Source organism: Magallana gigas, chromosome 7 (genome assembly GCF_963853765.1).
Source record: "Magallana gigas chromosome 7, xbMagGiga1.1, whole genome shotgun sequence".
In the NCBI taxonomy this organism is placed as follows: Eukaryota; Metazoa; Mollusca; class Bivalvia; order Ostreida; family Ostreidae; genus Magallana; species Magallana gigas.
In genome coordinates, this window is record NC_088859.1 from 13,791,512 (window position 1) to 13,816,095 (window position 24,584).

Below are 24,584 nucleotides of genomic sequence, written 5' to 3' on the forward strand. Positions count from 1 at the left end.
TTGACACAGTGACTTTTAAATCACTTAGAGACAGTTAATTTTTGAAAACAGAATCGTCACTCCATCTTAAAATGTACCTGGTATGTTCATCAAAGAATAAGAACCGATTCAATCTAGTTTTACCTACTGGTATACATAAAAACAATATCAAGTTTTAAAAATTAGCATTTTAATAAATAACATGTAATTTAGACAAACATTTTGATTTCATACACAATTTGTACATCTAATACGAAACAAAACAAAAAAACCCAGTTTCAAACCATTGCAACTCTTTAAGTGACCAGACAATACAAAAAAACCCCCACAAGACTAAAGACAAAGTTTTAATGGTTTCTGAACAAAGTCGAGTAGCATTTGCTTGTTTTGAGGCCCCATTTATTGTACACATAGCATAACAGTCAAGCCTTGGATTTGAACATTAAACATGGCAAGCTTTACATTGTTATGAATGATCACACTTTCTTTAAAACCGTGAATCAGGATTGATAGGAACAAAAACACAAACCAAAACACCACTAATTGCACTTTGTAAGCTGGGACTTGCTAGTTTGGCAAGAGTTAATGGACTTAACAAACATTTGTACAGTATTTCAAACATTGACAACAAACAACAAATACTGTTCTCTAGAGAATGTATAAAACTATACCAGCTAGCTTTCTATAACTCTCACAACTCTATGATAACACTACAATTACCTTGCAATCACAACCTCTGTTTGGTCCGTAAGCACACTGAACATACATAAAATATGACACAAAAATCTTAATATCAAAATATGGTATCTCTTATGCTAGCACATAAAAATACTTTGTGTTTTGTCTGGTGAGTTATGAGCTCTTGTTTTCAAGATTGTCTACTGGATTTTGATACATTAATACTGTATTTCACTGTTATACATTTAATACTCTAAATCGTTGCATTCTGTCTGAATATAATAACTATCTGATATATCTGTAGCAACAACAGATTATTTCCTACAAGAACTTTGTAAAATATTAGAACCTAGTAAAAACATGTCCTATAATAAAATAAGAGGCCACATGGCTCACCTGATTGACTGTTTATAGTCATTTTTTCTCTTACTATTTTCTTAGTAAAATCTAATGTGCCATGATATCATAATAGTTTAGGTTGTAAGTTAACTCAAATGCTTACAATTTTTCCAGATTTTACCCTATATATTCTACTGAAAAACTGCACTCAACATATGGCCCAATTATTGGTCTGAATATATCACATGTGCACTGGTTCTTTTTTCAAGACAACTTATTTTCAGTGTAGTATTATTTCAAGAGAAAAAAATGAGAGCCATTCACCTGTGTGTAATTTGTGCTTTTTGGTTGAAATTGGTTAAATGGTTTAAGAGAAGATGAAGAGTTTGAGGCATGGACAACACAATGACAACATATTCCAGACAAATTTTGACCAGAATGGCTTACTGGAACTCTCAGCTCTCAGATGAGCTAAAAAAAATGTATACTAACTAGTACTATAAAAGAAGTAGAAATAATTGAAATTTTATCCTTTGAAATCTAGCCTCTTTTTGAATTTGTTCAACTTTTCATAAAATTACCTAAAGATATTATTTGTGTCAAAACAAGCCTATAACATGTCATAAAACAAGTATCAACCTCGATGGAACAGTGAATTTCATTTCTTATTAAAGGAACATATAAATGATCATGGAATCTGGGAATATAATGCATATATCTGTTTGACTGATCTTGGAATACATCACTTTAAATGCATACAATATAAAATGAGGTAAGTTCTGTTAAAGCAAATTTCTGCACACTTTGTAAGTGTACCAAATATGTTACAGTGTATAGAATGTGCATATAAGTACAAAAAAAGAGAAAAAAGCCTGCATTAGGTTTGTTCACTCAGACAATACATGTACATGAAAGAAATGTGACAAGTAATACCTTGTCATATCACAACATGCTTTGAACAAGTTTTAATATCACAATCAAATAGTACATGAAGTACTCCATCCTCTTTCTTTCTTCTTTTAAATTTCTGAAGCCTGAAGACCATTAATAAGATGAGATCTTGGAGTATCACCATTAAGATTTGAGAAAAGAGGATTTCTGTGGCCGAAGCTGTTCTCTTGAGAACCAATGACTGAACTGATTGTTTTGAGTGAGGAATTGTGGGTATAGTCTTTACTGCTGTCCGCGGTGAAGGTCATGGACACTTCCTGGGTGTCCACTGTCTGAGGGACGGGGGAATCCACCACATTGTTGTCCACCGAGTCAGTGTCACTAAAATAGATAAAGATTACTGAACACTTTGTACAGTGCATACTGTGTTGAATGCCAATCAAAGTACTGACTGCTTCTTGGAGTTGCCTTGCAATTGTCCCAATTACTGAGATTCCCAAAAGCAATATGAGCATTGTTGATTCTTATTAAAAATCCAGAAATCTTAGAGGTCGAGATATATTCTATACTTAGAAATGTCATATGATTAAAAAAAGACTCTCACGATCAACTGCATTATCAATGAATAAGTCAGATTTGTCTTCTCTCTTCATGGAATATTTTTTATTGTTATACTTTCATGTTAAATACTGAAATCTGATTGGTTAAGACGCAGTTAATAATATTTACTATTACCCTCAGCGTTAGCAACGCTCTTGGCAACGGGTAACATTAAAAAATGTTACATGCGCGAAAATTATGCGCGTACGGTTCGCTGTAGAATTCACGTTATTCCTATATAAAAGCAGTAAAATTTTCTTAAAAATTTTAAAAAAGACATTCAGTATAACAAAATAAATAGTGCCTGTTTGGGAGGATAACAGTTGAAATTGACACCCCTCGAAAACCATTGTCAACCTCCGCTTCGCGTCGGTTGACAATGGTTTTCTCGGGGTGTCAATTTCAACTGTTACCCTCCCAAACAGGCACTATTTATATATTATACATGTATAATATAAGGAGTGGAGATTGAGGTTCAAGCCACTTTTATACATGTACAGTTGAACTTCGATATCTCGAATATAATAGATATTTTTAAGTTTCAGCCACTTATTTTTGAAGTATTTTACCCTTTATATCTCGAATACTCGGATATCTCAAAGTTTTCAACAGTCCCATCTAGTTCGAGATAACGAAGTTTGACTGCTGTGATTAATTTGTGACACAAATCAGATATTATTTGAAATGAATTCATGATAATAATCTAATAAATAATTAAAGTGTGATGATTTACAACTAAGTCTTTCATACATCAGAAATTTTTAGTAAGTATAAACCATATATGTATTATAAGTACAGATCCTGTTATTTTTCATATTTTCAAATGTATTTATTTTACATCTAAGGTATTTTTATTAGCTTTACTTACTCATAGTCTTGTGATTCTTGTGATAATACTTTTTCCAAGAAAATGGGGTTGGCACTGAAATTAAACAGAAAATGAATTACTAGTATGAAGATATAAAGTATAAAACAGAAAATGAAAAATGAACAAAACTCAACCAATGAAAACTTACACACAATGAGTACAGTAAAACAAGCTTATAACGAAGTGTCAGGGAGAGGCAATTTATCTTCGTTATAAGCGTAATTCATTATATCCGTCAGGTTTACAACATATAACAATGGCACAAAATGAAAATCCCTTCGCTGTAAGTGTCAATTCATAATAAGCATGTTTACTATTTATAAACGTGTTTTACTGTAGTAAATTCTTGATAAGGAGTAAAAGCAGAGACATTTTAACACCATGATTCTGATATGCTTGGGAAATTCTTCTTGCTTTAAGATATCTTAGAAACTTATTTGAATACTCATGCACAGTCTGTGAACTACAATGATGCGATTGATACCTGGGACTATTTCACACAGTACATTTGGTGACACAATGCGTGAGGATGTACAAGTATCTTGATATCCAGAGTGCATGAGAACAATTAAATACTGTAGATTCATTATCTTCCAGAATTATGAAATGCCTGGGTTTTATGCAAGTACTTAATTCTGTGATTCCACTGTTTCGTATCAAATTGCAAGAATATAAAATCACAAATGCATATCTTTTATCCTAATATTTTAAAGTTCTATCCTCTCATAATAAAATAATGAGATTTTACAATCCACGAGGGGTGCTTCATGCAATTTTACACAGATAATAATTCCTCGCATTTAATAAGGAATCTACAGTAAACATGCACACAACAGTAACGTAAGGTTCATATCACCAAACCTAAAATCTCGTTTGGGTCTCATAAACAGCATTGCTACAAAACAAAGACCACACCCTAAATATCATAGTGAATTTTTAGCTTTAGAATGAAAAAATACATATTAACCCGTAAATTATAGAAATCTTGTTATATGTTCTATGAGCATTGAATTGTCTAAGAACACCTTCTATAGAACACTTTCTATAGCTGGAAGATAATTGTGTTTCAATCTGACCAAAGACATTGGATTGTAAACGGTACTCACTTTTCATAGGCGTGTAGATTAGTTCCGGGAAGCTGGTTCTTCTGCATGTCATTTTCCTGCCCTGTGAAACAATTTAAATATGATGTTTAATTTTATCACAAAAAGTGTTGAAATGAAGTTCTCCTACAATTCTATTTCTTTCATTGGAAAGCTATACACTCAGTTACTCACCATAAACCATAGCAGTGGCTGCTTTAAGCTTCCTTTGATATCTGATCAAACACAACAGAAATTAAGTACATGATTTAAAAAGAAACCCTTTTACATTCAAAACTTAACTTATATCATTTTAATGATAAAGCATTAACAGGTACATGTATTCTCTTTTCTTTTCAAACTCCCTTCCCTTTTTTCTCTCTGTATTAAACACATTATTAAAACAAATTCAGTTATTTCTGATACATTTCAGCACAGAATTATAAACTTACGATTTTGTAATAAGGAATATGACGATGGCCATAACAATACATGGAATGCCTAGAACAATGGCCAGTAGAATCAGGCCCATTATGAGCAGTCGGTTGGAGTCTTCTTCCTCTGTTTGTTGAACTGCAGACTGTATTGATAGACATAATACATACATGAATCAGAGTGTCACTACTATTCGCCCCAGTTTTATTTCCCCCCTTTCGGCCTTGTTATAAGTGGGCGAATTTAAGACTGGGCAAAATAAATTTTATTTTTAAATTGCTGTGTTAATAAGACTAAGTACCGGTATATATCACATAATTATGTCTGGGTATATTCAAGAAAGGGTGAAACCATTTGCAAGTGTAAAAGGGCAAACAAAAACCCCCAAAACAACATGGGGCAAAAATATTAAATTGAACCTGTATACAGCATTTAGATAATACCTACTTGCATAAATTGCTTAATAATTGATACATGTATATGTATGACTCTGCAATTGTCTTTTGGCAACAAATGTGTTTTTATATGTAATATACCACAGCTAATGATGATGGATTAAGTATTATGAATGAAACAAATGCAATAAAACATACCACAATCTGTAGTATATTGTACTCATTCAAAATGGGCACAAGGGCTGCAGCTTCACCATCTATTTTACTAAAGAGAGAGAAAGACATCAGCTATTAGTACTTTGATGTTCCTTTGATTGATCATTCATTAAAAAGAACATCCAGAGCTTTATTCTTGATATTTGGCCTACCTTAGTAGCTCAGCAGCAGAAACAATTCTAAATGGCTTAATGACCTCTCCATGTATAAACATATCAGTCCTACAAACACAGAGATATACATTCTTACAGAACAGTTGGTATCTTTTGTGAAGGCCTCAGGTAGCATAAATTTGTCTCTTGACAGATTGATATGGTACGTGTATATGACATTAGAGATATAAAATTTAAAAATTCAAGCATGTCCTGTTAAAATGTCATTTATTTGTTCTGATGGATCAATTTTATTTACTCTTTAAAAGTTTAATATTAATTCAACACTTACTTATCTGCCTCAGGTTTTCCCTGGGCATTTTCGTGAGTTTGGATTTTGTCCACAACTATATGGTACCCTGTGATTCTTTCCAGTTTACTGGGAAAAAAAATATATATATATATACCAAATATTTACACATGTAAACATTCATAATTATTTCAACATTGTTTGAACTACTTACATAAGGATTAGAAAACACAAGGAAATCTTACCTTCTGAAAGTCTCTGAGAAATTTCTGACTTGCATTGGAGTCATTCTGAAGATAATCTTAACTCTTTGGTCATCATTGATCAGAGATATCTAAAAAGTAAAAGAGACTTGGTGGTAAGTAATTACATGTATGTACATATTGTAACAAATTGTCTTTGTTCTGTAGATTAAGCACACAAGAAGTTAGTGATTCCTATAAAACAAAAGTACATCAAATTCATAAAAAAAAATTCGTACTTTACATTTTAACAACACATATATACCGGTGGTTTGAGTGCTGATGTACCACATTTTGACCATGTAGGGTTTATAATGAAACAAATGTATACCATTCACTTCTTTTTCTACAACAAAGCAATTACATTTATAAAGCCCTCTACATTCATAACAGAAATCAACCTTACCCTAAGAGAGGCATTAGCCATTTTGCCGTCAATGTCCTGAGCACTGACATCCATCAGGATGTATCCAGACATGTCTGACTGGAATATGGTGTTGGTCCTGATGATTCCATCACTGGATAGACTGAGGGGGTCACTGGGTAACTTGTTCCTGAGGGCTTCTGGGTAAATCCCCAGGGACATCAAGTGGAATGTGTGCACAGAATTGTTCCCAGAGTCCAAGTCGGTCACTTCATCCTAAAAATCCAGAGTAAGGGAGTGTGAAAGGTGGTTAATGGTATTTGGAATTTGACTATAGTTCTGAAATTTCAAACTATAAAAGGATCACAAAGTTATGATGACAAGAGGCCCATAAGCTGTATTACTCGATGGAGCAGCAACAACCAACTGGGTTAGACCCAATTGAGTAGATAACTCTAGTTTTAATTACATCTATATCAAATTTGAAAACATCAATCTCAAACAAATATTAACATTTTCCCCTAAAATGTATGAGACAATGATACATACACTGAGAGTGAATATGGTCTCCTGGAACTGAGTTTTCCTGGTGATGCCCACACTGAGATTCTGGTTCCTGAACTTTGGCGGGTGATCATTAATATCTTTGATGGTGACCTGAGCCCACAACAGGGTCGTGTTACTGGAATCATAATCATCTGGAGGTCGCATTTCTATTTTTTGAGAGACCATTCTTTGAGTCCCTGGGACTGTAGAGTATTTGTCAAAAGTGAGGTATCCTAAAGGGGTTGCCCATATCACCAGATTTATGAAATTAATGGGTGTTCCAGTTACATCCCCATCTCTATCAACTGCTTTGATCAAGTACAGCTCTCCCGTCTGATTGAGGTAAAAATGGTCGACCATATCTCCACCTGCAAGACAGAACTTCATATAAAATCTTTGATATATGATTACAAATTAAACCCCCTAAAAATTGTTATACATGTACCAATGCAAAGGACCATGATCTACCCATTTTGACCCTCTTACCTATGATGTAATAGAAGATGAGACTGTTGTTGACGTGACTGTCTCTGTCTATGGCTACATCCACTGTGCCACAGTACTCCATAGAGTGTTCCTCTGGCACAGGACCAAGGATGTACGGCTCCATGTCTGGTCGTCGAGGAAATTCAGGCTCCTGGTCATCAATGTCCAACAGCTGAACAAATATGGTGATTGAGTTATCCAAAACACTGATGATACCACTGTCATTGGCAATTACCCGGATCTACAAAAGGGAGAAAACATGATATAAGACAATACATCTGATTGGTGAAACTTACAGCATCATCTTCCAATACGTGGTCTTGGTTTACTACAATTCAACCTGAAAATAACTAAATTGGAACTGCACAATCTCAAAACAGTTTACCATTATACAGACTCTTTATTTTATCATAATAACATCACAATATCTTTTTAAGCATTAAAAAATATAGCAAGTAAGTGAGACTGATATCAGAATAAAGAGACTTCTCCTACTGACCTCAAACTGAGCCTGTTGTTCCCTGTCCAGGACGGCCCTGGTGGTCAGTAGGCCGGTGTCTTTGTGGATCTGGAACTTGGTGTAGTCCTTCTCCGGGGCCAGGTAGTAGTGGACCTCTGCATTCTTACCGTGGTCAGCATCGGTAGCACTCACCTGTATTACTGTAGTACCCACCGGTTGTTGCTGAAATAATTCATCAATGTTTCATGTATATAGTGATATTATTTGTAAATGCAAATTCTTATTACGCGGTATATAAAAACTTCATACTAAGTTGTCAGAAAAACTTCAATACACCATTGAGACAAATTACCTCTTTGATTTGAAGTGTAGCAGTAGGACCTTTGGGAACAACAAATTGGGGCTGGTTCAGATTTTCATTGGACTCAATGATCTCTATCAGAAGAGTCATGTTGGAGGAGAGCCGAGTGGGCGTTCCCTTGTCCTGAACTTTGACTGTGACGTAGTACATCCCCACATGTCCTAGCAGGGACTGTTTATTGCGAATGACTCCTTCATTGTTCTTAATGTCACTGTTGTACTGTGTGGTGATATAGAACCAGCTGTCACTGGCGTTGGTGTCAACTGACACCAGAGAAAATTCTACCTCAGCATTGGCCCCGATGTCTGCATCATTGGCCAAAATGGTATCTACAATAGTATTATTCTGTGAATTCTCTACAACGGATTTCGGGGTGGTTCCGATATTGGTGATGATGGGATGGTTGTCGTTGACGTCTGTCACTTTAACAAATATGGCGCCTGTTCTCTCTGAGCGTTGTTGGTTGGGGTTAGCGTCGATATTGTCAGTGGCAGTCACATACAAAATGTACTCTTCCCTCATTTCTCTGTCAAGGGGCTTGAGGACAGAGATAATGCCCTGAAAAATGATTGGAATAATTAGAAAAATAGGTAATCCAACTCTTAAATTCTCCAAACTGAAGAAACCGACTTGCTATTCCAATTAAGGAATACTTAATCAAGTATTTATCACCCAAAAAATCATGGTTAAGTAGATCGAATTGAGATTGACAGGGTGTTTTGGACAAAATAAAAGAGAACATACTGTTTTGGAGTCAATGGTGAGACTCTGGTCATCATTTGTGACCTGAAGGGAGTAGGTAATCTCTCCAAACCTGCCACTGTCCCTGTCTGTGGCAGTAATGTTCCCTACAAATGTCCCATTGGGAGCGTTCTCCTCCACTGAGTACTGTGTGGGGTGGGGCAGGAACTGTGGCGTGTTGTCATTGATGTCGATCAGGGACACCGACACAGTGGCTGTGGATGTGAGGACAGAGGAAGGAGGGCTGGCAGAGTCTGTCGCTATCACCGTGAAGCTCACTTCATGGTTGTTCTCATAGTCCAGTTGCTTTTTTAAAGTGACAGTGCCTGAATTCATATATATATAGAACAAAATTCATCATCTGTTAGTAAAGAAACTGGGTAGCAGTACATTCAATAAATGTAATCTATAACAAGGATTACATATCTAATTTAAGCAATGTTTCTTTTGACTTCCATTTATAAACTATTTTGGTTCAAAAGATTCAATATTTAGTTTCTTGTTTCCTAAATCAAATTTGGACTAATTAATCACAAAAGAATTACATGTATATTAACATCTGTGTTAAAACTAAAAAATTCTCCTAAAATAAAATGAACTGACCGACTCTGGAATCCATGATCTGGAAGGAATTAATATCATCCTGTCCTATTCTATAGAACACAGTTTGCTTCTTGTCCTTATCCACTGCTGACACAGTGATAACTAGATCACTGACTTCCCGACCCTCGGAGACATTGACATGATATTGTGGACCAGGGAGGAACTCAGGAGGCTCATCATTGACGTCCAGTAAAGTCACAGTCAGGGTAGCTACAAAAATTAAACAGAAAAAAGATGTTTTAAAAAAGTACCAAAAAGAAATATGTGTACAATTGCTATCTCTCCATTTACATATTCTTTCAGTGACTTTCTCAAACATTTGAAAATACAGATTTTTTTTTACTGTTGAGCCATTCATTATTTTACAAGGCAGTCTTATCTACATTTTTATTAAATTAACTTATTTGTTACCAGTTGCAGTTTGTAGATCCGCTGATGGCTGCCATCCATTGAGGTCTTTCACCAGGACTTTGAGTTCTATCTTTTCAGCTGTTTCTCTGTCTAATACTGATTTAACAAGCAAAATGCCGGTTGTCTCATTGATGTCAAAATAATTCTGTAAGAGAGAAAAATTTTGCCAGCTTTAGAACTCATTTCAGATAAGCTGAAATTGCAGTACTTAAAGTTTTAGATCATGTACACCACATATTGATGTTGGCAGTTTGGCAATTTGTTTTTGAGAGGGACTCCCCCCCCCTCCCCCAATGATGCCAATCCTGAGGATTACCTAAGCCTACAATTCCTAGGACTTACCTGGATATTATTTGCAGTAACATTCACATCTCTGCCTTCTTCATCAGTGGCAAGAATTGAGTCTTGTAAAATCTGGTACCTGAGGCGTGGATTACTGTCTGTGTCCACTGCTGTCAGGGTCACGACCTGTGATCCAACAGGCTTGTTCTCCAGGATAGCTAAAGACTGCGACCGTGGGTCAAAGTAGGGTATCTCATCATTTACATCCAACACGTTTATATTGACAATGCAGTACCCCTCCAATGAGACAGAACCACGATCGGTGGCTGAAATGTTCAGAGAATAAAAAGAACTCTGTTCATGATCCAGCTCTGATTCCACAAGGACCTCTCCAGTTCTGAAGTTGACCCTGAATTTCTCTTGAGTTGTGCTTTCTATGCGGAAAACAAACTCATTATTGGGGGCGGTTCCATCTAAGTCATAAGCATCGACTTTTACTGCCAGAGATCCAATTGAGGCATTTTCATATATATTAACCTGGTATGTAGTTTGATTGAATACTGGTTTGTTGTCATTTTCATCCTGCAAAAAAATTTCATAATGTGCATTTATTCCAAAAGCATTTATGTTAATTTTTTTTAACAGTGCTCTGACAAAAAATAAAATGTCTTAAATATTTTCGACCAAACTGATACTGAAGGCACATAAAATATTGAAAGTTTTTGTTGTTGATTATTTAATGGTAATTTTAGGTTGCATCTGACTGTACAAGTGAGTACACTTGTTTACCTCCACTTCCACTGTCGCGTTGATGACTGAGCAGAGAGATGGCAGTCCTCTGTCACAGACCTGGACCCCCAGCATTATCTGACCACTGCTGGTCAGCTGCTCATAGTCCACAGGCCTGGACAGTCCCACCACACCTGTAGCATCGTCTATAGTAAAGGTGTTTGTCACGGGAGGCTGGATGTTGGATATGGAATATAGGACTTGGCTGTTCATTCCTTCATCTAGATCTGTTGCCTTCATTCCAAAAGAGAAAGCAGAAATTCATTTCCTTTTCAAATACAATTTTCTTAATAATCAAACTGTGCATGACTATAAAAAATACTTCTTATTTTAAGATTATAAACAATATATGTTAATCCAACAATGTATAATAATGCTCACCTCTAGCTTGAGTTCTCTCACGAATGAGGTAGCCCCCTCCTTCAGGGAAGCAAAGTAAGCCTCTCTGGTAAAGAGCGGCTTGTTGTCGTTCGTGTCTGTCACCTTGACATTCAGTTCCACTGTTGTCCTGAATCCACCCCCATCTTTTGCCTCCACTGTGATGTAATATTCACTTATCTTTTCCCTGTCTAAGGCCTCTGTGTTATATATATCTCCAGTTGAATCATTGATACCAAATCTGAAATATAAGGGATTGCATGCCAGTCAATGGTTTCCAAAGAAAATAGTTCACCACTCATCAGTTTCGCAACATACAATACTGAAGTTCATTCTATCTAAAAGATTATTAGTAAATTAAATGCATCAAAGATGAAATACATCATCAAATATTAATGTTTTTTTAATTAAATGTTACATATTTTAATTAAAGTATACCTTCCATTTCCTCCCCTAACTGAATAAGTGATTTTTCCAAACACTCCAGAGTCCAGGTCTGTTGCCTACAAAGCACAAGATTACCTACATCAACTGAGTCAAAAAAGAACACCATACTGATATCTCAACAATATTTTTACATGTAAATAATCAAGTTGTTTTCATAAATTCTAGGTGCCTGACCTGTAGTCGTGCAAACGTGGTCCCAGTGGGAGAGTTCTCGGCAATCTGGGCCGAGTAGGAGGTGTTCTCAAACTGAGGCTGGTTGTCATTGACGTCCAGGATGTGGACCATCATTTTGACTGAACTACTTCTCTTTGGATTGGTTCTTAGCTCTCTGGCAATCACCTGATCAAATAACAGGCAAGGAAAATAATCGCAATGTACTCTAAAATTATATTGTCTATAAGAACCGTAAATGTTGATGTCAATTTTGGGATTATCAAGTAGCAAAGCAGATGGATAGGAGTTACAAACATTTTTAAATCATTATTTGTTATTCATAGTGCTGTACAGTACCCCTTTTTCAAATTGATTGGCTGGTGGATGATTAAGGAACACTTTATACATTTTGATATTTGCGTATATTTCCATGTTTACAGAATGATTCAAAACAAAGTGACATATCAGGTAAACTAAATTAATTTAACGAAGCTTACATCAAAGGTAGCTGTTTTTGACTTCTCGTAGTCCAAATCCAATGAATTGTTCACACGGATAAGAATGGAAGACTCAGAAAAAACCTCCTTTGGTAGAGGTGCAAAATCATAGTATGGCTGTCCATCCTTCTCAAGCACAATTTCAAAGTAACTATTGAGTCCCTGTAATATAAAAATTCAACTTTTACATGATTTATTTGATAGCTTAAAGTATTTTCAAGATTAATTGTTCTATGAAAAATTCATTAAAAGGTAAGATCTTTACCCTACTAACCAACAATAACGAGGAAATATCTTATGCACATATGAAATATATCAAACTTCAATTATCTGTCAAGTGCATATTAATATTTTTAGTTTCAGGTATATATAAAAAAAAACAACAACATTAAACACATCTGCTGCCTCAAACTATTATATTTGCATTTATTGGGTATAACAACTCCATTACTCATCTATACATATCCTCTTTTGTTGACAGTTATATATTTTCATCAAATATATTTATTTTTCATAGAACCCTAAAAACATCTGTCTCTCACTGAATCCAAGTATTTGATATGTGGCAGTTACACCTGATGGATGACTCACCTGATCAATATCGTTGACAGACATGATGGTGTTGGCTGTGAAGATGACGGGGACCCCACTCTGCATGTTTTCCTGAATGGTGGCCGTATAGTTGAGGTGGTTGAAGGTGGGCGTGTTGTCGTTGACATCAGACACAGAGATGGTGACCAGTGTGGTGGCAGTGGTGTTTCCATAGTTCACACCCGACATCACCTCCTCCGCCTTTATAAAACAATACACCGATGTACCGTACACACATAGTAAATAAACAGAGAATATGGTACTGTAATCATAAGAAAAACATTGTCCAATAATGTCACAAGTCAATAGATCAAGTAACTCTACAGTTAAGTTCAACTGTTACAAAATGGGTTAAACTTTCAAGACAGAAAGACACCAAGACTGAAAAAAAAACAAATTTACACCCTCTACATGATTAAAGATTGAATAATTAAGTATAATCATGATAATTTAAGGAGGCTGGGGGGTCCAAAAAAATTGTTTCCAAATTTCACCAAATTTGCAGAAATGTCTCATATACTCTTAATTTACATTTTAATGTGAAAGACCAAATCACAATCATCGTTAATTTTATCATTTATTGCATCTGAAACAATTGCACATTATGTAAAAAAAAAATATGAAAAATATATGAAAAATTATGTAAGGCCCAAAAAAGATACCAATAACATCACTAAAAATAAACACAATAACAAAAACTTAACATTATTAAAAAATTTTGTTATAAAGAAAAATTTTGCAATTTTACCAAAAAATATATTTGACACACAAATGCAAATATGTAAAGAAAAAAAAAGTAGCCACAAAATTATTTCAAAATTTTAACAGGATAATAATCATTACATATGTAATAAAGATTGAGCATTAAAAAAGATTTTTGATGGTGAAATTAAAAAAAAAATAAAAAGAAAGAAAATATTTGAACAAAATATTTGGAGTTTTACAAGTTACCTCCCTTTGAATAGTAAAAAAGGTGCTGAAAAACAGCTTAAATGATTTTTTGGCATCTTGTATCCCTTGGTTACCATCAATTAACTCTTTAAATAATGCTTCAGTACCATCATATCCATTTTTTTCAAAAACAATTTCAGTACGATGTAAGAGTTATAGAACATTAAAGTGAAAATCTTTTTTGTGTAGAGATAAAAACGCTTTAATATGGCAGCCTCGTTAAGTAAATAAAATTAGCAATTTTGAAAATGATGACATAACCTGTACGCCATTTAAATTTTTCATTTCATAACAAAAATCTAATTATATGGATACAAACGTTTTGAAACTAAATCATAATACATGTACTTCAAGGAATAAGCCTGCATGATCTGCTTTACCTTAACATACATGGCGTACACCCCTCCACTGTCCTGTATGGAGGCATCATCACGGTCCAGTTCTGTTTTAATGGTGATCCATCCTGTGTTGGGATCCACATTAAAATTCTGGTAGCCACCTGTAAATAGACAAAAGCTTAAAATTATTTTCTTGCATCAATTTTCCAAATCGTGACAATTGATCACCAAATTTTTCAGCCTTAAGAAAAACTTAAAGAGACAGTACGGCGTATCTTATCGAAAAACCGACTTGAGAAAATTTTCCAATCGGGTTCAGTATCTTTGTACTACTCATGAATGTATAAACTTTCAGAAAATTACAAAGTTCTCCATGCAATAAATCTAATTATTTCATTAAAATTAATAATTACGTATAACCTATCACATAAATACATCGCAACGTGTTCGGGGTTCAGCCTTCTATACTATTACGCATGCGTATTTACTGTAAACAAAACACATGCAGGGCTCGCGAAAAATCTCCTGGACAGGTTTGTTGATAAAAATATGTCTTTTCTACTTCTCATAGGTAATAACTGTTCAAAGTTTTTTAAACAACCACATATATTATTTTGTAAGCATGTATTTTTCGTGTTTATCTTAGGAGTTGCTACAACCTAAATCTATTTTTATAAATGAGGCCCCTTGAAGGGTTATTTGACATATTTATGTCTATTTATTTTAAAATGAACCTAAATTGGTAAACCATTTATAAATTATCGAGTAAGTAAGGATGTGTTTCATTTAGAGAATCGCTTAAACCTCGTTTTCCATGATGACCGCAGTGGGACGAAGATCTTGTAGTTTTCAGCACGTGTCAATTACTGTCAATCAAAGTCCACGTGGTACAAATAAACGATATAAGATTATTCCGGTTTGTACGGCCCTTGAATTTCCGGAAGCTCATAATTACGTTAATTAAATATGTGAAAGGGATTTTCATGTATTTCAACTATTACAATAAACGTTATTTTTTATTTCCTACCGATACAATAGGTAAATCTGAAGTTATTTACACATGTGTTTTCAGCTGTACTGTCTCTTTAATTGAACAAGGTTGAAAAAGATATTAAGCTACAGAGTAGCTAGGGCTTACAAATCATATAGCTAAATTACCCTGAACAAATGTATATCTGATGCCATTTGGAACTCCTCTGTCTCCATCTAATGCTGTCACCTGAAGAACCCTTTCTCCCTTCAAATTGAAAAATAAATCTTGATTTTCTCTGAAGATCAACAAAATATTTCTACAAAAGTGTGATTACTGCCTGGGCAGACTAATTCATTTCAGCTGCCAGCATATACACAACTAATTAAAGGAAGTTTATACTGAGAGCAGAAACATATAAAAATTCACTCATTAAGTTTAAGATATTTTTGTTGAAATATACTGGCAAGTGCATTTTAAGATAACTCTGTTATGTTCTGATGCATTATCTTTATAATATACTGTCTGTATTTGTATTGTTAATATAATTATTGTTCTATGATCTGATATAAGCCATTTGGATTAAAGAGTAAACAAACAAACAAACAAACAAACCACAGCCTTGTCCTCTCCAACGACCACACTGTAAGGGAGATTAAAGAAGGCAGGGGGCGTGTCCTGAACATCAAGGACGGTCACCACAAAGTCAGCATTGTTAATGCTCTCATTGCCAAATCCATCCTGTCAAAATCAAAACAGTTCTGCATGGGTATGACTATATAACTTAATTTACCTAAATCCTGTTCTATGCTGTCTGAATTAGAATATTTCTTTATAATTACACCATTTTTTTTTTTACAATAAAAGATCAAGCAAGAATCATTCTGATAATTAAGAATTAAAGACCCCTAAAAAAAAGTCAAAAATTTTTGTGCAGTGAAAGCTATATAGTTTAGAATGAATGACCTGCATGAGTACACATGCAAGATTAATTTGACATACTGGGGGATTTAAAAAGACGTAGCTTTTAATAATTGATCTTTTAATTACTTCATGCATCAACACATTTCACTACTTTTTACTTACTTTTGCCTTGATGACAAATTCATAAAAATTGTGCCTTTCAAAATCTAGGGAAGAATTTATGATCACATCACCAGTATCGCTGTTTATACGAAAAGCATTTTTATAAAGCTCATCTGCAGCCTGAAATTTAAAACATATACCATCGTTTTTTTCATGAATGAAAGCTGCAATGTATAAATTTTCACATTATTAATATCTTCCTAAATTAAGTTTAATTAAGATTAATCTTCTCAGATATCTTTCTATTTAGAGATCCACTGCAGAGGACAGCAGGCCTTTATGATTAATAATTCATGATAAACTGGTTATATAGATTACATCAATTCTTTTTTTCATGAGTTCATACAGGATGCTGAACCTATCATGAGATATTTGAGTGATAGTAAAAGTGAATGATTACCTGAGCTACCGGCTGAAAGAAGAGTAAAGGGAGATGTTTAATACATGGTTTAATCAATAGACATAATAATACACTATCCAATCTAACTTCAAAGAGATGGAATCAACTTTATCCACAAGTAGTCATTTTCTGGTATCAGTGATATCCTAACAGTCAATCAACTTTGATTACCAGTCCACTTATTTTGACAAAATAATTATACCTTCTTGATTAATTACATGAGTGAACTAATGAATACCATGGAGATTTCTTTATAGACCCTAAGCTAGATAAATATTTTTTTCTATATCCTTAAACCCTTACCTCCATGTAGTAAGACACAGTGCCCCCTAGTCCGTTGTCTGGGTCCTGAGCTGACACTCGAATCACTGTGGTCCCCACCGTAGCATTCTATGAAACAGACTTCATTATTCAACATATTCAAAGATACCGTACTCTAGTGCAAAGACCGTAAACTGGGAAGAGCCTCAGATAAAAAATTACTATAAAATTAATACAACTTTTTAACTAATCTATATACTTTTATGACATTTCTGCTGTGGATTAGTAAAAAAAAGTAATAGAATCCAAAATTCCTGGTAAAGTGCACATCTACACATTGCATCCTTAATACATTTACAAAAGTTTCATGAAATTCCAGTCTGCAGTGTAAGAGGAGTTGCATTTACAAACTGTTCGTTGATATATTCAATATAGAGCCAAAATTCTAAGTTCAAAAGGACCAAAATTCCCAGAAAAATATTTGAATCGGAATTTCCTGGTGAATATGCATATGTACACACTGTGTCCTAAATACCTACAAAGTTTCATAAAATTCTGTGCAGCTGTTCTATTAAAAATTGATGTAAATAAAAAATTGAAATACTTGTGACATTCAATAATTTATAAGTCTTTTCTCAGTTTATGGTCTTGGGGCCAGCTAAGACATGCCACGGAATTTTCATTATCATTCATGTCAGTGAATTTTACAGCAAAAAAGGTAACACCCTCCTATAGCATTCTATGAAACAATAACATTCTAAGAAAATCTTATAATTTTAATGAATCTAACTCCATCCCCTCTTAAAATAGTTTAACAAAAAAGACTGCAAAAAATAAATATCTGATAGAAAATTATCATGTTGAACAATGAATATTTAATAGGTCTTCATCAACTATGCATCATTTCCACATTATCTTATTTTATTACCTTGATTTAAAATCAATTGCAACAAGACCTAGCCCACACAATGGACTCAAAACTCATGAAAAATTTACTCCCTTCCTTGTAATAACACATTCACAAGGTATATGAAACTATGGACCTAACATTACCATTGATATGAGAGCCAGCTTGTTAAGTTTTTTGCCCAATGCCTTCTCTTCTAACAACATTGCAGGTTCATTGTAGATTTGTATTTTGATAATTGTTTGGTTTACATGTACCAGGGTATAATTATTTGAAAGTGTTTTGGGTACCCCTTATTAACAAAATTACATTTGCCAGCTAGAGCATTAGTTGACCTGTTTATTACTATATATTCAAGAAAATCATTTAAAATCCTTAAAATAAGTTCCAATGTTTTAGGATGTCCCCAAGACAATCCTTAAAGAAACTGGCCCCCAGGAAGTTAAATGATTCCATCAGTGGAGCTTAAGCTGTTTTTTAATCCACTTATTACATGTTCAACAATTTATGCACCCAATAAATGACTGAATATTTATGACTATATGGCATTTACAGTTGACATTTACGTATATCAAACATTCTTTTAAGTAAAAAATTACACTTGCTACATCCTGTATGTATTATATATGCATAGAAATGCACAAGTTTCCACTGCTGCTCATTTAACTTGGAAATATTCCAGTCAGAGAGTAAAATATAAGATTATTGAGATGATGTAATGCACTGTGTCTAATCTATCACTATTACCTCATATATGGATTCTTTGTATCGGAGATTGACAAACTCTGGCACTTCGTCGTTGACATCACTGATAAACAGTGTGACTTGAACCGCCAACTGTGAATAATAAAACTTGTAAATCACATCAACAATTCACACTTCCAAGAAAATTCGTGTCTAGAGTGTACCGGTAACCATAATCAAAATAAGGACTTTAAATTAAATTTTAAATTACCAGTAATATTACATCTTATCTGGGTCAATATATACTACAGTTTCATCAATATTTGTTCAGGGGTGTCTCTAAAAATTGAAGTAGAAGGAGGAAATGAAAAAGTAGAAGGGGGGTCTGGGGGTCTTGTTTATTGCTACATTATGTTTAAAATGCAAAAATAGGTGGGTAATTAAGGCATCATAGGCGGAGGAATTTCCCGCCTCCCGGGTCTTAGAGACAACCCTGTTTGTTGAACATCAATTTTTGTGGATTTCATAGTTTAGTTGATCCAAAATATCAAATGTTCATGAAAGTACGAAATCTGATAACATATTGTACTGATAGGACCATTTCTCATGAATTTACCATCTCCTTGACTCTGTGAATTTTACTGAATCCACAAAAATTGATGTGCACACGAATATTGATGAACCCATGAAACCACAGTAATAGGAAGTTACATGTCTATCCATGTGACAGCAGTTAATCATATAGCTTTGTGTGAAACATTGATTACCCCATTAATACAATGTTTCTACATGGCTATTTAGACTGCAGTAATATACACTCCCTGTACCATTCTACCCTAAATAATTCATTCAGATAGAATTTTTGATGCAAATTATTGATCTTCAGTCATAAGTAATGTCACAGAAGAAATCTGCTACTCCCAAAAGGGACCCTAAGTGAGTGGTGCCAAAATGGATCAGGGCCCCTATATTGTACTAGTAATGGGCTTGTAAATGAAGTGACTTGCCGGTCACAAATCTAATTCTCACATTGTTAGCACTGGATCCTTCCCCGTCAGCCAGATTGAAGTAGAGCTTTCTGTCGGAGGGCTCCTGAAAGACAGTACATATTCATCAGACTGTGGATAGAAGTAATTGGATAAGAGACGTGTTTACTGATTTACTGGAATATGTTGCTCAAATAAATTGTAGGAGTGAAAATGAAGGGGGGGCTCTGTCCTGTCTGGTTATACAGGACTTCTATATATAGAGTTACGTTACTAACCAGTTCATCTACCATAATCTTTGTGGACACTGAATCTACATGCATATAATATTAAGTACACATGATTAGTTAATTTGAATCCAGTGGTAAAACATTTCTTTCCCATTACAATCAAAGTATTTCAGCAAAAAGAAGTTAGGCAAACATATATTTTCCATTACACTAAAATCCCAACGAAATAAAATACAGGAGGTGAAAAATGATGTTTATTATCACAACTGTGCGAAAATTCATCAAGCAATTTCATGTACAGGTATTGGCAAGTACTGAACAACAAATTAACCATAAAACAGTATCAAAGGCCAAAGCTTTCCTCCTTAAAATTTAATGTACCGGTATTGACACCCAATCAATCTCAAAGTAAAAATAAAACAATTTCATCCCAGTTATCATATCATGACCAACAGAATTAAAGTTGTTGTGTTTTATTTTACTTTGTATGTTTTAAGTGCCCTCAAAGCTAAGTGAAATTGGTTACAAAGTACATGAACTGTAAATAGTGATAAATTAATTCCACTTGAGTGTGTACTCTGCTTTTGGCTTTTGATAGAGCTTGTCCTCTTTCATTTCATTCTTTTCATCTCCAAAAAAGCAGAAAATCTGCTCAGATGTGAACCAATGCATCAGGTAAGTGATTCAATCAAATAAAAAAAAAACTTAACCTAGAATGAAGTATATGTGTATGTATGATCGTATGCATTGTTCTGAGGGTAAACAGAGTCCATGTTTACTGTCATGCTTAATTACATGGTCCTCATTCACCACTGTGTTACTGAAAGTGAACATGTCTTGGGTCTATTACCACTACAATGTCTATTCATATCAAACTGGAAGCCCATGATATCCCACAGGGATTGAACATCATCCTTTGGGAAATAAATCTTGGAGTTCTCTATGAGGCTCTGTGTCAATCAATATACTTACATGGTCCCTATCAAGCTGCTTCTTTAAAATGATCTCCACTGATCTATTCACTGTGCTTTCTCCGAAATGCTCACTCAAGCGCACAAGACTTCTTGTTACTTCATCTTTAATTGTAAATTTGATTTCCATGGGTCCATCAAGATCTCTAGCGGACAGAATTCCCAGGCTACCGTCTAAACAGGAGACAAATTAGACTGTGCTATCATTTCTTTTCCAAACTTAAAATAATTGTTAAATAATTGTTTTGTGCATTAAAAATGGAAGTTTTATTGGACACAAACCTAAATTCATCAAAGTCTTGTTTAGAGGAATATTGTAAATTATTTTGTTGTTGCTTTTATTTCTAATTTAAAAACACAAGAAGAAAGCAATAGGGGAAAATTGTCTTAAAATTTGATGTAAAAGAGGGAAAAATTCATCAGCATGTTGTTTATTGAAATTTTAAGTTAGCAATGAAAAGGTAATGTACTGTTTATGTGAATACAAACTAGTGCACTCTCAATTTTCTTCCTCAATATCCAGGACAATATATTAAGGCAAGCTAATTTCCTCTGCCATAGAAAACACAAATGACATCTAGAAATCTTGAGAAAATCCTTACTTATTGGAAAATCCTCCCTGACAAAGATGTATCTGTTGAAATTTAGCAGGCTTGGTGGATTATTGGTTGCATTTAGGCCTGAAAAACAGAATTGAATGGAATCGGAATAATTGGCCGTTTACTGCAATATGAGACCAAATTTCCAGTCCGGGCCCGCTGATCAAAAAGGAAGGTTGTGCCTTCTAGGCTACTATTTTTCTCTCTAAACAAATTTTTCAGCCATGGGTAATCCAATTAGGCTGTAAAATGGATTGGGAACAGGTTTTCAACAGAGCACATTATTTCACTCATTTCTAAAAACCTCTCCTGTCTATTTGAATCAGAGTAAATCAATTTTGAAATCAACAAGTGTATTCTTACCAACAATGAAAAAAGAATGGTCTTGTATATGATACATATGCATCTTAACTTTGAAAACCTACACAAAATGAAGCACAGCTGATATTTCACTGTTGGGTGGTTTTTAAAACAATGAATAAAAACTAGGTAATAAATAAATAATAATACATGTACTTGATTGGTTCAACCCTGATTTTTCAAAAAAAAACACACCAAACAAACGTATATACCAACAAAAATGGCAGTTTGACAAAAAATCAGCTATTTAACTCATTTGTTTGTTCAACAAGACTGATGCCAGACTTTAAAAACTCTGAACCCTAATATAAGCTATAATAGGTTTTCTTTTATGACCAAGTAAATATTTGACATCATCATTTGTTTCAATGAGGAAGTTACTGGTCCTTCACATGACAAATGGTAGACTGCCCAGATGAATAAAAATTCTCAAAATTACATTAAATATTCATATTTATAAGAGATCCTGATAGATTTTCCTGTCTAGTGTGCAACATATTCAGGCTTATTTAACAACACACTGTATATTTTGGGAAAAACCCAAACTCTTGTTCAACATTATAAATGATATGTCCTTATAATATATACTTTGAATTTAGGCCACTTTCATATTTTGTGTGGTCAAATCATTTGATTTTGTAAAAATTTAAATCATATCTGGGTATCAACTTTCATATCTTTACTTTTTAACTGAATGATATATACATTTTCATGCAATTACTGCTTACATAATTGGGCACAAGTAGCTGTTCTTTTAATAATTTCATAAACTTATTACCGGGTACATGTTGTATCATTCATTTGACAGTAAGAATTTTATTTCGATAAGTGAAGAGTTTTTACCCTCTAATCAAGGCATTTTATGCCATGATTGCTTTGTAAAAATGATTAGATTTCTTTTTGGATATAGTGGTAATTTCACTGACAATTCAATATGTGACTTCTACAATCTGTCCACAGTTCTCACACAGGCAATAACACCATATGCAAGCATTTTATGACTAATTTAGCAGGATTTTATTCTACAGCTGTAAAACTTTGGAAAGTTAAAGAAAATTTTCCAAGACACCCACCAAGGCATTAGTTTTTTTCTACAGTTCCCTGCTCATAAGATTATTAAAGTACCATAAAATGCATGTATTAAGGACAGATCTTCGGGGACCACAGAGGTGTTTTATTGCCTTGATACCTCGCTGTATCCAATTAACAATTTATAATTGTGTTTTCCATGGGAAATAAAATATCACTATACTACTGTCAGTTGTTCAATATTGCTCCTTTTTTCTAAACTACACTGTACATTCATTCTTTATAGTAATGGGACCATTTTCATAAAATGACCCTCACTTACTGGTACCAAGTATAGACTTATTTACAGTACAAATGTATTTACAGTGTATCATAAGGACTACACCAATAATTAATACAGCAACTACGGTAGGTATAACCAATAGCAAGTATTGAGAAGGAACTCTTTCATTTGCAAATATCAAATAAACTTTAAAAGATTTTATTCCTATTTATTCATTTTGCTGTCAATCTCTTTCAACAGATCTTGTAACACCTTAAGTTCTTCAATTATGCTTCTTAAAAATAAAAAAATATCAATGATAATGAAGTCTTGACCCCTTTCTCCATAAGAGAGTGCATTTGCATGGATGAAAATCTTTTGAGCTTTCCAGAAAAATACAATAGTTTTTTTTTTTTAAATGCTTTTCCCTGAGCCATATAAACTAAGTTTAACCGATTTTAATATTTATAATAATTAAAAGTTATAAAAAAATAATTTTACCTGAACAGAGAAATCCAAAGATAACCCAAATTATTTTAAATAAAGCTGACTCCATTACTCCAAGCCTGGTGCTCTTCTATTTTAATCAGCAATGTAGTTCATCTGGAAATGAAAATGAAAATTCCATATTGTAAAAATCATAAATATATATTTGTGCCAGGTGTGATTTCATGTTTGTGTATTACAAAGCATGCCTTTTAGCTATTGGCTTTGAAATTTCTTGACCTTTGTCCATGTTAAAAGCTTTTTGTTTCCAATCTGTTTCATTGTGATTATGGATCTCTTTAATAATATTATAACCTCCAGACAAATCAAAAAGGATAATGATCAGATAGAACTAACATTGCTTCCAAGATAATGTCATGCATTAAAGCAATATGAAAGGGAAATTTTTGAGGAGAAAAACTTTTTTTTACAAGGGTTAGCTTTATTAAAAAAGCATTATGAATTAACAAGATTTGCACCCATATGTTTATCATGAAATATCTTGAATCATATTTCTGATAGCATGGAAATGTCTGTTTAATTCAATAACATGCTATGAGCAATCATCATGAAAGTCTGTTATTCTCATTCTGTGTAATTAATGGGAGCTTAACACAGGATCACTTTCCATGGCTCCTCTACCAGAATTTTCTGCAGACTAATTAACACCTCATCTTGTGCATTAATAACATCCATATAAACACCTTGTTAAACACCCAGTTATTTGTGACTGACCCCATATCTCACCTCATTCAAGGTAAAAGAAAAAAAATTCTCTTTGCTTCAACAAGTCCCTTTTGTGCATGATTTCTTGATTAAATTCAATGG

The 24,584-nt window shown here is 33.9% G+C and overlaps 1 protein-coding gene across 7 annotated transcripts in view; it reads right to left on the reverse strand.

The window, feature by feature from the left end:
- Nucleotides 1–147: 147 nt before the first annotated feature.
- Nucleotides 148–24,584, reverse strand: part of LOC105328347 (cadherin-23) — a 31,876-nt gene continuing 7,439 nt past the window's right edge. For 6 of the 7 annotated variants that reach the window (XM_066067568.1, XM_066067571.1, XM_066067567.1 and 3 more), the window contains exons 2-36: nucleotides 23,772–23,873; nucleotides 21,623–21,700; nucleotides 21,022–21,194; nucleotides 19,863–19,925; nucleotides 18,897–18,986; nucleotides 17,285–17,371; nucleotides 16,982–16,993; nucleotides 16,582–16,701; nucleotides 16,111–16,236; nucleotides 15,684–15,762; nucleotides 14,568–14,686; nucleotides 13,237–13,437; nucleotides 12,646–12,807; nucleotides 12,170–12,334; nucleotides 11,987–12,051; nucleotides 11,552–11,789; nucleotides 11,171–11,404; nucleotides 10,442–10,963; nucleotides 10,100–10,244; nucleotides 9,689–9,898; nucleotides 9,089–9,411; nucleotides 8,336–8,902; nucleotides 8,023–8,205; nucleotides 7,524–7,764; nucleotides 7,041–7,405; nucleotides 6,534–6,767; nucleotides 6,131–6,219; nucleotides 5,928–6,014; nucleotides 5,636–5,704; nucleotides 5,466–5,532; nucleotides 4,890–5,017; nucleotides 4,633–4,673; nucleotides 4,462–4,522; nucleotides 3,356–3,409; nucleotides 148–2,268 (exon numbers count right to left, since the gene is read on the reverse strand). In XM_066067568.1, the coding sequence (XP_065923640.1) occupies nucleotides 2,016–2,268; nucleotides 3,356–3,409; nucleotides 4,462–4,522; nucleotides 4,633–4,673; nucleotides 4,890–5,017; nucleotides 5,466–5,532; nucleotides 5,636–5,704; nucleotides 5,928–6,014; nucleotides 6,131–6,219; nucleotides 6,534–6,767; nucleotides 7,041–7,405; nucleotides 7,524–7,764; nucleotides 8,023–8,205; nucleotides 8,336–8,902; nucleotides 9,089–9,411; nucleotides 9,689–9,898; nucleotides 10,100–10,244; nucleotides 10,442–10,963; nucleotides 11,171–11,404; nucleotides 11,552–11,789; nucleotides 11,987–12,051; nucleotides 12,170–12,334; nucleotides 12,646–12,807; nucleotides 13,237–13,437; nucleotides 14,568–14,686; nucleotides 15,684–15,762; nucleotides 16,111–16,236; nucleotides 16,582–16,701; nucleotides 16,982–16,993; nucleotides 17,285–17,371; nucleotides 18,897–18,986; nucleotides 19,863–19,925; nucleotides 21,022–21,194; nucleotides 21,623–21,700; nucleotides 23,772–23,826 (5,706 nt within the window). In that variant the 5' untranslated portion in view covers nucleotides 23,827–23,873 and the 3' untranslated portion in view covers nucleotides 148–2,015. Of the gene's footprint in view, nucleotides 2,269–3,355; nucleotides 3,410–4,216; nucleotides 4,251–4,461; nucleotides 4,523–4,632; nucleotides 4,674–4,889; nucleotides 5,018–5,465; nucleotides 5,533–5,635; nucleotides 5,705–5,927; nucleotides 6,015–6,130; nucleotides 6,220–6,533; nucleotides 6,768–7,040; nucleotides 7,406–7,523; nucleotides 7,765–8,022; nucleotides 8,206–8,335; nucleotides 8,903–9,088; nucleotides 9,412–9,688; nucleotides 9,899–10,099; nucleotides 10,245–10,441; nucleotides 10,964–11,170; nucleotides 11,405–11,551; nucleotides 11,790–11,986; nucleotides 12,052–12,169; nucleotides 12,335–12,645; nucleotides 12,808–13,236; nucleotides 13,438–14,567; nucleotides 14,687–15,683; nucleotides 15,763–16,110; nucleotides 16,237–16,581; nucleotides 16,702–16,981; nucleotides 16,994–17,284; nucleotides 17,372–18,896; nucleotides 18,987–19,862; nucleotides 19,926–21,021; nucleotides 21,195–21,622; nucleotides 21,701–23,771; nucleotides 23,874–24,584 lie in introns of all 7 variants that reach the window. The other variant, XR_010708060.1, reaches the window with a different exon arrangement.